General features: G+C 39.6%; 2 protein-coding genes across 8 annotated transcripts in view; both read left to right on the forward strand.

Moving 5' to 3' along the window:
* Positions 1-4,312: 4,312 nt before the first annotated feature.
* On the forward strand, positions 4,313-9,201 carry hmgb2a (high mobility group box 2a). Of its 2 annotated transcripts, none has more exons than XM_062027204.1 (5): positions 4,313-4,477; positions 5,194-5,349; positions 8,129-8,277; positions 8,349-8,523; positions 8,610-9,201. In XM_062027204.1, exons 2-5 carry the CDS (start codon positions 5,203-5,205, stop codon positions 8,772-8,774), a joined length of 636 nt encoding a protein of 211 aa, XP_061883188.1. In that variant the 5' UTR covers positions 4,313-4,477; positions 5,194-5,202; the 3' UTR covers positions 8,775-9,201. The 2 variants fall into 2 exon arrangements, with proteins under 2 accessions (XP_061883188.1, XP_061883189.1); XM_062027205.1 differs by lacking the exon at positions 4,313-4,477 and adding an exon at positions 4,575-4,599.
* Positions 9,202-9,465: 264 nt separating this feature from the next.
* The window catches only part of wdr17 (WD repeat domain 17), a 93,514-nt gene continuing 90,221 nt past the window's right edge, over positions 9,466-12,758 (forward strand). For all 6 annotated transcript variants that reach the window (XR_009821882.1, XR_009821883.1, XR_009821884.1 and 3 more), the window contains exon 1: positions 9,466-9,545. The gene's annotated coding sequence lies outside the window, so the exon portion shown is untranslated. The remainder of the gene's footprint in view (positions 9,546-12,758) is intronic.

Below are 12,758 nucleotides of genomic sequence, written 5' to 3' on the forward strand. Positions count from 1 at the left end.
TTCTGCTCCGCCGCTCCCAGTCTGTGGAACGCTCTCCCTGACCACCTGAGGGCACCACAGACTGTGGATGCTTTTAAAAAAGGCTTAAAAACCCTCCATCCATGCATCCATTTTCTACGGCTTATCCCTTTCGGGGTCGCGGGGGGTGCTGGAGCCTATCTCAGCTGCAATCGGCCGGAATGCGGGGGTACACCCTGGACGAGTCGCCACCTCATCACAGGGCCAACAAAGATAGACAGACAACATTCACACGCTAAGGCCAATTTAGTGTTGCCAATCAACCTATCCCCAGGTGCATGTCTTTGGAGGTGGGAGGAAGCCGAGAGTACCCGGAGGGAACCCACGCAGTCACGGGGAGAACATGCAAACTCCCGAGCGCAGGATCGAACCCAGGACCTTCGTATTGTGAGGCAGACGCACTAACCCCTGTATCACCGTGCTGCCCGCTTAAAAACCCTTCTTTTTTAAAAAGCCTTTTGTTACATGTATGTGTGCTAGTTCGAGCTATTAGGTTGGGAGAGTGGCCGTGCCAGCAACCTGAGGGTTCCTGGTTCAATCCCCACCTTCTACCAAACTCGTCACGTCCGTTGTGTCCTTGAGCAAGACACTTCACCCTTGCTCCTGATGGGTCGTGGTTAGGGCCTTGCATGGCAGCTCCCGCCATCAGTGTGTGAATGGGTGAATGTGGAAATAGTGTCAAAGCGCTTTGAGTACCTTGAAGGTAGAAAAGCGCTATACAAGTACAACCCCATTTACCATTTACCATTCTAGTTTTTATTTAATTTTACTATTTATTTTACTTGTTGGGGGCAGCTATTTAAAGTTCAATTTAAAGTACCAATGATTGTCACACACACACACGAGGCGTGGCAAAATTATTCTCTGCATTTGACCCATCACCCTTGATCACCCTCTGGGAGGTGAGCAGCAGCAGTGGCCGCGCCCAGGAATCATTTTTGGTGATTTAACCCCCGATTCCAACCCTTGATGCTGAGTTTGACTGATTGATTGATTGAAACATTTATTGATAGATTGCACAGTACAGTACATATTCCGTACAATTGACCACTAAATGGTAACACCCGAATAAGTTTTTCAACTTAATTAAGTCGGGGTCCACGTTAATCAATTCATGGTAAGTGCCAAGCAGGGAGGTAATGGGTCCCATTTTTTTAGTCTTTGGTATGACTCGGCCGGGGTTTGAACTCACAACCTACCGATCTCAGGGCAGACATTCTAACCCAGGGGTGTCAAACTCAAATACAGAGTGGGCCAAAATTTAAAACTGAACAAAGCCGCAGGCCAAGGTTGAACAAATTAACCTTTTAATAGGGACCCAAACAAGTTTTGCATTGAATATTGAACAAGCAAGGCTTATATAACTTTATAGTGACATGCAAAATCGAGTTTCAAATAATAATAATAATAATTAAAAAATATCAATGACATATCAAATACAATTTAAATAAAAATTGAATGCCTCTTTTCTATTTGCAGCCTTCTGAGGTAAATATCAACATTAACTTTTTAATAAATTTGAAAATAAAATCACAATGAATAAACCAACCATTCAGGACTTTAAACTGCTCAGTTTGCAACACACTGATCTAATCTGATGTGTCCAAGCCAAATACCTGGCATCTTTTCTGGGATGCTAGTTCATTAATGTCAGGGCTCAGGCTTTGAGCTGAGGCAACCTTCATTATCCAACGAAGGTGTTCATCAGTCATTATATCTCGTAGTCCGCTGGGACCACAGTCTTGGGGACGTGCCTTAAAGGCACTGCCTTTAACGTCGACTACGAACTGCCGTCACGTCTGCTTTTCATCCATTCTAACAAAGTGCCGGCCCGATCACAAAATATGTGCGGCGTCTGTATGCACAAACATGTGAATGCCATGCATACTTAATCAACAGCGATACAGGTTACACTGAGGGTAGCCGTATAAACAACTTTTACACTGTTAGAAATATACGCCACACTGTGTGAACCCACACCAAACAAGAATGACAAACACATTTCGAGAGAACATCTGCACTGTAACACAACAAACACAACAGAACAAATACCCAGAACCCTTTGCAGCACTAACTCTTCCGGGATGCTACAATATACACAATAAATCACAAGTGTCTCAAAGGGCTGCACAAGCCACAACGACATCCTCGGTTCAGAGCCCACATAAGGGCAAGGAAAAACTCACAACCCAGTGGGACGTCGATGTTAATGACTATGAGAAACCTTGGAGAGGACCGCATATGTGGGTAACCCCCCACCCCCCTCTAGGGGAGACCGAAAGCAATGGATGTCAAGTGGGTCTGACATAATATTGTGAAAGTCCCGTCCATAGTGGATCCAACATATCAGTGAAAGTCCAGTCCATATTGGATCTAACACAACAGATCAACTGGTCTAAAAGGGGGGTCTATTTAAAAGGCTAGCATTTACAAATGAGTTTTAAGATGGGACTTAAAGGCCTACTGAAAGCCACTACTACCGACCACGCAGTCTGATAGTTTATACATCAATGATGAAATCTTAACATTGCAACACATGCCAATATGGCCGGGTTAACTTATAAAGTGCAATTTTAAATTTCCAGAGAAACTTACGGTTGAAAACGTATCGGTATGATGACGTTTGCGCGTGACGTCACGTAGTGAACGGAAGTATTCGGACCCCATTGGATCCAATACAAAAAGCTCTGTTTTCACCACATAATTCCACAGTATTCTGGACATCTGTGTTGGTGAATCTTTTGCAATTTGTTTAATGAACAATGAAGACTGCAAAGAAGAAAGCTGTAGGTGGGATCGGTGTATTAGCGGCGGACTACCGCAACACAACCAGGAGGACTTTGAGATGGATAGCAGATGCGCTAGCTGCCGACCTCACCTTGACTTCCTCCGTCTCCGGGCGGCCGACCGCATCGATGATCGGGTGAAGTCCTTCGTCGCTCCGTCGATCGCTGGAACGCAGGTGAGCACGGGTGTTGATGAGGGCTGGCTGGCGTAGGTGGTTAGCTAATGTTTTTAGCATGGCTCTGTGAGGTCCCGTAGCTTAGTTAGCTTCAATGGCGTCGTTAGCAACAGCATTGTTAAGCTTCGACAGGCTGGAAAGCATTAACCGTGTATTTACATGTCCATGGTTTAATAGTATTGTTGATTTTATGTCTATCCTTCCAGTCAGGGGTTTATTTATTTTGTTTCTATCTGCATTTAAGCACAATGCTATCACGTTAGCTCCGTAGCTAAAGAGCTTCGCCGATGTATTGTCGTGGAGATAAAAGTCACTGTGAATGTCCATTTCGCGTTCTCGACTCTCATTTTCAAGAGGATATAGTATCCGAGGTGGTTTAAAATACAAATCCGTGATTCACAATAGAAAAAGGAGAAAGTGTGGAATCCAATGAACCCTTGTACCTAAGTTACGGTCAGAACGAAAAAAGACACGTCCTGCACTGCACTGTAGTCCTTCACTCTCACGTTCCTCATCCACAAATCTTTCATCCTCGCTCAAATGAATGGGGTAATCGTCACTTTCTCGGTCCGAATCGCTCTCGCTGTATTGTAAACAATGGGGAAATGTGAGGAGCCTTTCAACCTGTGACGTCACGCTACTTCCGGTACAGGCAAGGCTTGGTTCTCTACTAAATCCTTTCAGCAAAAATACGGCAATATTGCGAAATTATCAAGTATGACACATAGAATGGATCTGCTATCCCCGTTTAAATTTAAAAAATTCATTTCAGTAGGCCTTTAAATGCTTCTACTGAGGTAGCATCTCTAACTGTTACCGGGAGGGCATTCCATAGTACTGGAGCTCCAAAACAAAACGCTCTATAACCACTTTGTTGTTCCAGCTTTGTTTTTTTAAATGCACTGTAGCACTTTGAGATTGTTTGTTCAATGTAAAGTGCTTTTAAAAATAAAATATATTATTATTATTATGTCTAACTGTTACCGGGAGGACATTCCAGCTCGAATAGAAAACACTCTATAGCAGACTTTTTGGGGGTTCTGGGAATCAGACCGTATAGTATTTTATACGTAGAGTAGTAAAAGCTAAAGTACAAGCTGTTGTCTAAAGAGGAAATGCTCAAAACGTCTGGTAAAGTCTTAACAGCCGATGACGACGAAACCTCATTGTTACTTTTTTTAATGAACAAAACAAAAAAAAGAACATTTGGCGCCCTGTTGTTTAAAACCCCTGCCCGCCATTAACCAATCCGCGTTCAGGCGAGACAGAAAACGTGCTGTTTTGGCTTCTCCCGTCGGGGACCAATCAAAAGGCGCCTTTCTGTCCCGTGCGCTGGGTTTCAAATTGAAACGACGGAATCCGGCCAATCCCCGGCCGAGGGGGGAGGAGTTGCGGATGTACTTGTAGGCAAGTTAGTGCGACGCAGCAGACCGCAGCGAAAACCTTCAAAGCCTTTTCCTCCGTTCACTCCGCCACACTTTGTCTCGCTTGTTACTGGTAAGTGTCCCGCATTTTGCTTCTTTCTAGAACCTTCTTCGCCTTCTTAACGTCTTTACCCGTCGTCCTTGAAGTGTACGGTGGGGTTTTATTTGCTACGGTTTTACCGGATATTTCGACATGTACGTTTCGTATTTCGCCATAATATTTTTTGTTTTTATGTACTTTATTAAAACGTGTAATTTTATATTAACGTACTAAGCAACCGTTATATGGAGACTTTTTTAACGGCGGCGGACTGAGCTTCTTGGTAAACAAGACGAAGCCCAAACGCCATTTGGTTGACTGCTTAGGCCTTTGTACAATGGCCACGCGCTCAACTTTTAAAAGGGAACAAACTGACGCCAACGTCGCCTTTTTGTTTGTGTCTTTCGTCTTTTTTATGTTTAAAGTATTATGACTCGTTATGTTGGGTGGGGGGTTAGAGGGCTCGTCTCGTCACTTTAGTTAAACAAGTTTGTGGCGAGGGTGAGTTTAGGCGGGAAGATACAAAATGGAGTCGCGTCTTTTTGTCCCTACAAGGAAGAAAGCCGATTAGAGTCATGAAACATCTTTCCGTGCCCCATTTTGTATTACGGGTAGCGTATTCAACATCATTTGCCGTTTTTTCTTCAACCCCATGCAGTATTAACCGAACAAATATTGTTTCGTTTCAACCATTTCTCGACTTTACGTAATCGTTTAGTCGGTTCTGTTTTTGTTTTTTTTATGTCCAGGAAGCAGCCATGACGAAGGATCCAAACAAGCCCAGAGGCAAAACCTCATCCTACGCCTTCTTTGTGGCGACCTGCCGCGAGGAGCACAAAAAGAAGCACCCTGGAACCAGTGTGGGCTTTGCTGAGTTTTCAAAGAAATGCTCAGAAAGATGGAAGGTAATATACAGTCCCAACTTGATGTATGAATAAAGACAGAGGTGTCCACAAGTGCGACCAGAAGTAATTTTTTAACGGCTCATTTTAAATATAAAATAAAAATAAAGACACACATTAAAAAGTGGGATAAACAGGGGAAATGTAAGGAGAAAAAGTTGCAGTGGTGAATAATAACGCAAAGCTGCCATGCAGACTTTTTTTTTTGGCATTGTTCAAAAAATGTATCCAAATGAATGTTGTGAATTATAAACCTATTGGAGGCTCCAATTATTTCACAGCAAATATTTGTTGGGATAAATATTCCATAATTTGCCATAACAAATAAAGTTGTATGACATAGAACAAAATTAACAAATGTTACATTAATCTACTGAAAGTGCTTAAGTTAAGAACAAAATTAACAATAAACGTTACATTTATATACTGATAGTGCTGAAGTTGATGTAGGCTTAAAAAAATAGGCTTATTTTTAACACTTTTATCAGGGTCTTTTGGGATCCCCAATGATTTTATTAGTTTTTTTTTTGGTTATTGCTCACAAATAATAAATTAAAATCAATGTTATTATTTGGTGACCTGTTTTAAGGTCCAATTACCTCACATGAAAAATTATGTAAAGTGTGGGCTTTGCTGAGTTTTCAAAGAAATGCTCAGAAAGATGGAAGGTAATCTACAGTCCAACTTGACGTGTGAATAAAGGCAGAGGTGTTCACAATTGCGACCAGAAGCTATTTTTTTAACGGCTCATTTTAAATATATTCTTAAAATAAAGACACATTAAAAAGAAAACAGGGGAACTGTAAGAAGAAAAAGTTGCAATGGTGACTAATACAACAAAGCTGCCATGCAGACTTTTTTGGGTCATTGTTAATTAAATAGTGAATTCAAATAAATGTTGACATTTATAAACCTGTTGGAGGCTCCAATTACTTCACAGCAAATATATGTTGGGATAAATATTCCATAATTTAAATTGCCATAATAAAGTTGTATGACAAAGTACAAATTTAACAATAAACGTTACATTTATCTACTGATAAATGAAGTTTTTTTCCGGTCTTTGCTCACAAATAATAAATTAAAATCAATGTTATGAATTGGTGACCTATTTTAAGGTCCAATAACCTCACATTAAAAAATATGTAAAGAGTTTTTTGAAGAAAATTATGCATATTTTTAATTTGCCATAAAACTGGATTTTCATTTAAATTTTGTATTTATCTCCTTCATTGATGTGCATCTTTGATCGGTAGACAATTAAACCTCAGAAACTAAACAAACATTTACACACCAATGCCTGAGAAGGAGCAGGATGAAGAAAAATCTTATATTTTCCTGCCCCCTTCAACATAATACATAGTCTTATTCAATGGATATCATACAAACCAAGCAGATATATCCAAATATAATGAAAACAAACAAAAAAACACAAGTGCAAAACTTCATGAAGTACAACCCGAACAAAAAAAGTAATATACACCTCACGGGATGATACAAAACCAGACAAAAAAACAAGTAAACTAATAAATATTAAGCAAAATGTAAACACTTATGGCTGTCCATATGATCTTATTGTTTTGTCTTTATATATTTTTTTCAATTTGATTATATTTTGTCTTTTATCTCATTGTAAAGAGAATTCCATAGTTAACCCCCACCACTGATATACACATTTGTTTTAAAGTTGTCCTTGAATACTGATGTTTGAAATGACCTTTTCTTCTACGCTCTTCATTCTCAGAAGTGATGACAAACATTTTTTGTAAGTTTGCTGGTAATGTTTTACTTTTAACCTTAAACATAACATATGTCTGTAACTTAACTAGCTCCTGTAGTTTCAATAAAGCAGAATTAATAAATAATGTTGGTGTGTTCTAAGTAATCTACTTTATGAATAATCCTTATAGCTCTTTTCTGTAGTTGATACAATGCCTTTATGTTTCTCTTATGTATTCCCCCACAGTAAAACACACATTGTATTTTTACTTGATCTACATATTTAAGCATTGATAGTAAAGAAAAAAGACTGAGTTCTTTTTACGAGTTCCCTTGACCAAACTCAAAAGTCTGAAAGGTGAAAAAGAATATATATCAAAATGGCTGCTGCCTGCTTTGATTTTCCAGTATGTGGCCCTTGCGGATAAAGGGTTCGTTATTTAAACAAACTTGTAGTAGTCTCCCCTGGTTAAAAAAGAGCAAAACAAACTACCTGACCCGGTTTTTCCAATCTGTAGGACTGCACTTCAAGATGGTCAATATTGACGTGCAATTTTTGTCAATGGATATTTGAGTCCATTTTATTTTGTTTACCTATTTAGAATAATTAGTTATTGACTTACAATTGTTATAAAATGACAACAGTGATTACATGTTAAGTGCATTTGAAAGGGTTACTTGCATTATGTAATTATGATTACATTTGTGCTAAATTTGGCTACAGATAATTCAACATCATTGTCAAATGTTACATTTGTCTATACAGACAGTAACTGTATGCTTTTGGCTGTTACAATCTGTAGTAGCACATGGGCATTACATTTGTTTTAAGTTGCATTAAATTATATTTGCAGAAAGCCTGTGTATGATTTTCTGACAAATTCAGTGAATATGTGGACTTCTGGCAAATCTGATCTCTCACGACACGCTAGTGTGCCGTAGTTGGAGTCACTACTCTAGGCAACATTAATTGTCTCAAGCTGCCTGCATGCAATGTAGTGATTAGTAATTTGTCTGTACATTAATATGCTTTGAGGCTGACTTAATCATCTGTGTTGTGCAGACTATGTCCGGCAAGGAAAAGCTGAAGTTTGAGGACCTGGCGAAGAATGACAAGGTCCGATACGATCGGGAGATGAAGACATACATCCCCCCTAAAGGTGCTAAAAAGGGGAAGAAGAAGAAGGATCCCAATGCCCCCAAAAGGCCACCGTAAGTGGACAAGATCTTAGTTTTTATCTAAATTATGCTTTTCATGCATTAATATAGTTCCTTCTTTGTAGTTCCGCCTTCTTCGTCTTCTGCTCGGAACACCGTCCCAAGATCAAGGAGGACCATCCGGGTATTTCCATTGGTGACATTGCCAAGAAGCTTGGTGAGCTGTGGTCTTTACAGTCTGCCAAAGACAAGATTCCGTTTGAGGCGAAAGCCGCCAAGCTGAAGGAAAAGTATGAGAAGGTGAGGTTATTTGCATCAGTTATTGTCATGTTTTTATTTCCGGCGTGTGCCACGTTTTTAAATCACGGTCATAATGTTATTTCCAGGATGTTGCCGCATATAAAGCGTCCACTGGCTCAGGGAAGGCCGACACCGGAAAGAAGGGTGGCCCAGGCAGGCCCAAAAAGCCGCAACCAGTTGAAGATGACGACGATGATGATGATGACGAGGACGATGACGAAGATGACGACGATGATGAAGATGACGATTAAGCGGTTATATATAATGTTTGTAATGCATTAAGCTAAGTTTGTTCTGTGCATATTCAAACTGTATAACCTGCTGTTGGTCCGCCTCTTTTGGGTAAGCAGACCTGTAATTCCTTGTCCAATTCAGGGATTTAGTTTTTCCTCAATTAGTCCCTTTAATCATTTCTTAAACTTGTTTTTGTGTGTCATTAGATTATTGTTGCGATATTAAAAACAGTTAACTTTTGAGTCGGTGTACCTGATTGATATTACAGAGGACTTAGTCTGCCCTACAGTGACTGGACAGCAGTATATCGGCATGATTTTAAAGAGATGTTTGGCTTCTCAAAAGCACTGCTTAGTTTTGTTGAGTGGTGCTCCTTGTCCACTGCCATCTTACTGTCAAAACATTCATGTAGAACACTTTTTGTAATAAAGTTTTTGTATATTGGTTGCGATCCTGAAAGTCATGTGTCCTATATTTGTGATTAAAGCCAACCTACTTCAGCTATATAAGGTCAAATAATGACAATGATGGTAATTTACTTCATCTTGTATGTTACAATACATTAGCAGTGGTGCACATAAAGGGAAGTAAACACGGCTGCACATCATGAGTGTTCGCGAATCCGGACATGGAGATGATTGACAGTCGGGTCTAGCCAATAGCCGCTCAGAACGAGCGTCAGCATCGACCAATCACAGACGTCCTTGAGGCCTGCCTTAACCAAGAGGATCCCGCAGCATCAGAACCGAGGAGCTGTTCGTTGTGCCGCGGCGTGCCTGCAACTGACGGTAAGGACAACATTCCACAAGCCCCGTTTGTGTGCCCAGTGTACAAAGACATGTGTGTATCGTCACAGCCGGAGTATTAAAATCGCCATTACATTCCACCCGACAGTGTGTTAACACCAGCTGACGAGACGAAGGCGATCTGCGACACATCGCAATACCTGAGGATTAGTTGGTGCTGAAACCTGTTGATGGCATCTATGGACGCTTTTTCAAGCGAATGTGACTCTTAAAGCAGACTGTTAACACGCCAGGGCGACATGTTGTCTTTAAGATGCTAACAGCAGGTTAGCTTCTTCTTTTGACGCTGATTGAACGATCATCGTCATCAAATATTGCTACGATACACAGCACATTTCTATATATCTCTACACAAATACATATATTTCCATCCATTTTCTACCACTTGGCCCTCTTATATGTATATATATGTATATATATACATATGTGTTTACATACACTACCGTTCAAAAGTTTGGGGTCACATTGAAATGTCCTTATTTTTGAAGGAAAAGCACTGTACTTTTCAATGAAGATAACTTTAAACTAGTCTTAACTTTAAAGAAATACACTCTATACATTGCTAATGTGGTAAATGACTATTCTAGCTGCAAATGTCTGGTTTTTGGTGCAATATCTACATAGGTGTATAGATGGCCCATTTCCAGCAACTATCACTCCAGTGTTCTAATGGTACAATGTGTTTGCTCATTGGCTCAGAAGGCTAATTGATGATTAGAAAACCCTTGTGCAATCATGTTCACACATCTGAAAACAGTTTAGCTCGTTACAGAAGCTACAAAAGTGACCTTCCTTTGAGCAGATTGAGTTTCTGGAGCATCACATTTGTGGGGTCAATTAAACGCTCAAAATGGCCAGAAAAAGAGAACTTTCAACTGAAACTCCACAGTCTATTCTTGTTCTTAGAAATGAAGGCTATTCCACAAACTTTTGAACGGTAGTGTATGTGTATATGAATATATATATATGTAAATATTTATACAGTCGTGGTCAAAAGTTTTACACTTGTAAAGAACATAATGTCATGGCTGTCTTGAGTTTCCAATCATTTCTACAACTCTTATTTTTTTGTGATAGAGTGATTGGAGCACATACTTGTTGGTCACATAACACATTCATGAAGTTTGGTTATTTTATTAATTTATTATGGGTCTACTGAAAATGTGACCAAATCAAAAGTATACATACAGCAATGTCAATATTTGCTTACATGTCCCTTGGCAAGTTTCACTGCAATAAGGCGCTTTTGGTAGCCATCCACAGGCTTCTGCTCTTGACAAAATTGGAACAGTTCAGCTAAATTTGTTGGTTTTCTGACATGGACTTGTTTCTTCAGCATTGTCCACACATTTAAGTCAGGACTTTGGGAAGGCCATTCTAAAACCTTCATTCTAGCCTTATTTAGCCATTCCTTTCATAGTTTTGATCCCTTCCGTGACAATCGACAATGTAAATAGTCATGAAAATAAAGAAAACACATTGAATGAGAAGGTGTGTCCAAACTTTCATGTCCCTTGGCAAGTTTCACTGCAATAAGGCGCTTTTGGTAGCCCCTCACAGAACTTTCCTCCAGAAGGTCTTATCTTTGTCAATGTGATGTCAGATGAAACAAAAATGGAGCTGTTGGGCCACAATACCCAGCAATATGAAAAGGTGAGGCCTTTAATCCCAGGAACACCAATTCCTACTGTCAAGCATGGTGGTGGTAGTATTATGCTCTGGGCCTGTTTTGCTGCCAATGGAACTGGTGCTTTACAGAGAGTAAATGGGACAATGAAAAAGGAGGATTACCTCCAAATTCTTCAGGACAACCTAAAATCATCAGCCCGGAGGTTGGGTCTTGGGGGCAGTTGGGTGTTCCAACAGGACAATGAGCCCAAACACATGTCAAAAGTGGTAAAGGAATGGCTAAATCAGGCTAGAATTAAGGTTTTAGAATGGCCTTTCCAAAAGTCCTGACTTAAACGTGTGGACAATGCCGAAGAAACAAGTCCATGTCAGAAAACCAACAAATTTAGTTAAATTGCACCAATTTTGTCAAGAGTGGTCAAAAATTCAACCAGGAGCTTGCCAGAAGCGCCTTATTGCAGTGAAACTTGCCAAGGGACATGTAAGCAAATGTTAACATTGCTGTATGTTGACCCAGCAGATTTGCTCACATTTTCAGTAGACCCATAATAAATTCATAAAACAACCAAACTTCATGAATGTTTTTTTGTGACCAACAAGTATGTGCTCCAATCACTCTATCACAAACAAATAAGAGTTGTGGAAATGATTGGAAACTCAAGACAGCCATGACATCATGTTCTTTACAAGTGTATGTAAACTTTTGACCACCACTGTAAATATATAGACATAAGGTGTCTATTTTTCTTTTTTTTTTTTTTTTACAAAAATAACTTTAATAATTTTGGTCACAATAACATCCATACTTGATACAATGGGTCAATCTGTCTAAGAGACTGGTTCTCAAACTTTTTTCCCCCACCAAGTACCACCCCAGAAAACACTATACTTTTCCAAGTACCACCATAAAGGCCAACATTAAAATACGGTAGCGTAGTCAGCCTGAATATTCATTAAAAACAAGGCAGAGGTGTTATTTAAAAAGTATATTTAATATTTTTGCCCACTGTAACATTACGCACTGTTTGAACAGTAACACTGTGTTTGAATATTTTATTAAGTGACTCTTTGGCTTACCACTAATGTTGAAAGAGCCATATTGGACCAAAAATACAAAAAAATAATCTGTCTGGAGCCGCAAAATATTAAAAGTGTTATAATGAAGGCAACACGTGATGTAAGTGTCTATATTAGCGATATTAGCCTACTATCAAAGGCTGGCGCAAATCTTTTTTGAAAGAAATGTGGTGTTTAGATTTTTATTCTAAATTAGTAAAATGGAGGCTTCTCACAGGATGAGATAACTTCTGGAAGTTACTGGCTCACAATGGCCAAAGGTATAGATGTGTGTGTCCAAGTTAAAGGAAACGGCAGGCTGTCTTCTTCTAATGGATTTATTACAATATTTGCAAGCTGGGTAACGTTTGCTGTGGTCTGGAACAACATGGCACACAAACAACTATCAGAAATGCAGCCAATATTACATACAGATAATGTGTCATGAGACATGCAAATATAAATTATATACACAGAGGACATAAGTAAAGGGAATTAAATGAGCTCAAA

Source organism: Entelurus aequoreus, linkage group LG18, assembly GCF_033978785.1.
Source record: "Entelurus aequoreus isolate RoL-2023_Sb linkage group LG18, RoL_Eaeq_v1.1, whole genome shotgun sequence".
Classification (NCBI taxonomy): Eukaryota; Metazoa; Chordata; class Actinopteri; order Syngnathiformes; family Syngnathidae; genus Entelurus; species Entelurus aequoreus.

What these genes read in the sequence shown, in the direction of transcription:
- hmgb2a (XM_062027204.1), top strand. Translation starts at nt 5,203, where the DNA reads ATGACGAAGGATCCAAACAAGCCCAGAGGCAAAACCTCATCCTACGCC. An exon ending in AATGCTCAGAAAGATGGAAG is followed by an intron (nt 5,350 to 8,128) that starts GTAATATACAGT and finishes TGTGTTGTGCAG; the next exon opens with ACTATGTCCGGCAAGGAAAA. An exon ending in TGAAGGAAAAGTATGAGAAG is followed by an intron (nt 8,524 to 8,609) that starts GTGAGGTTATTT and finishes TGTTATTTCCAG; the next exon opens with GATGTTGCCGCATATAAAGC.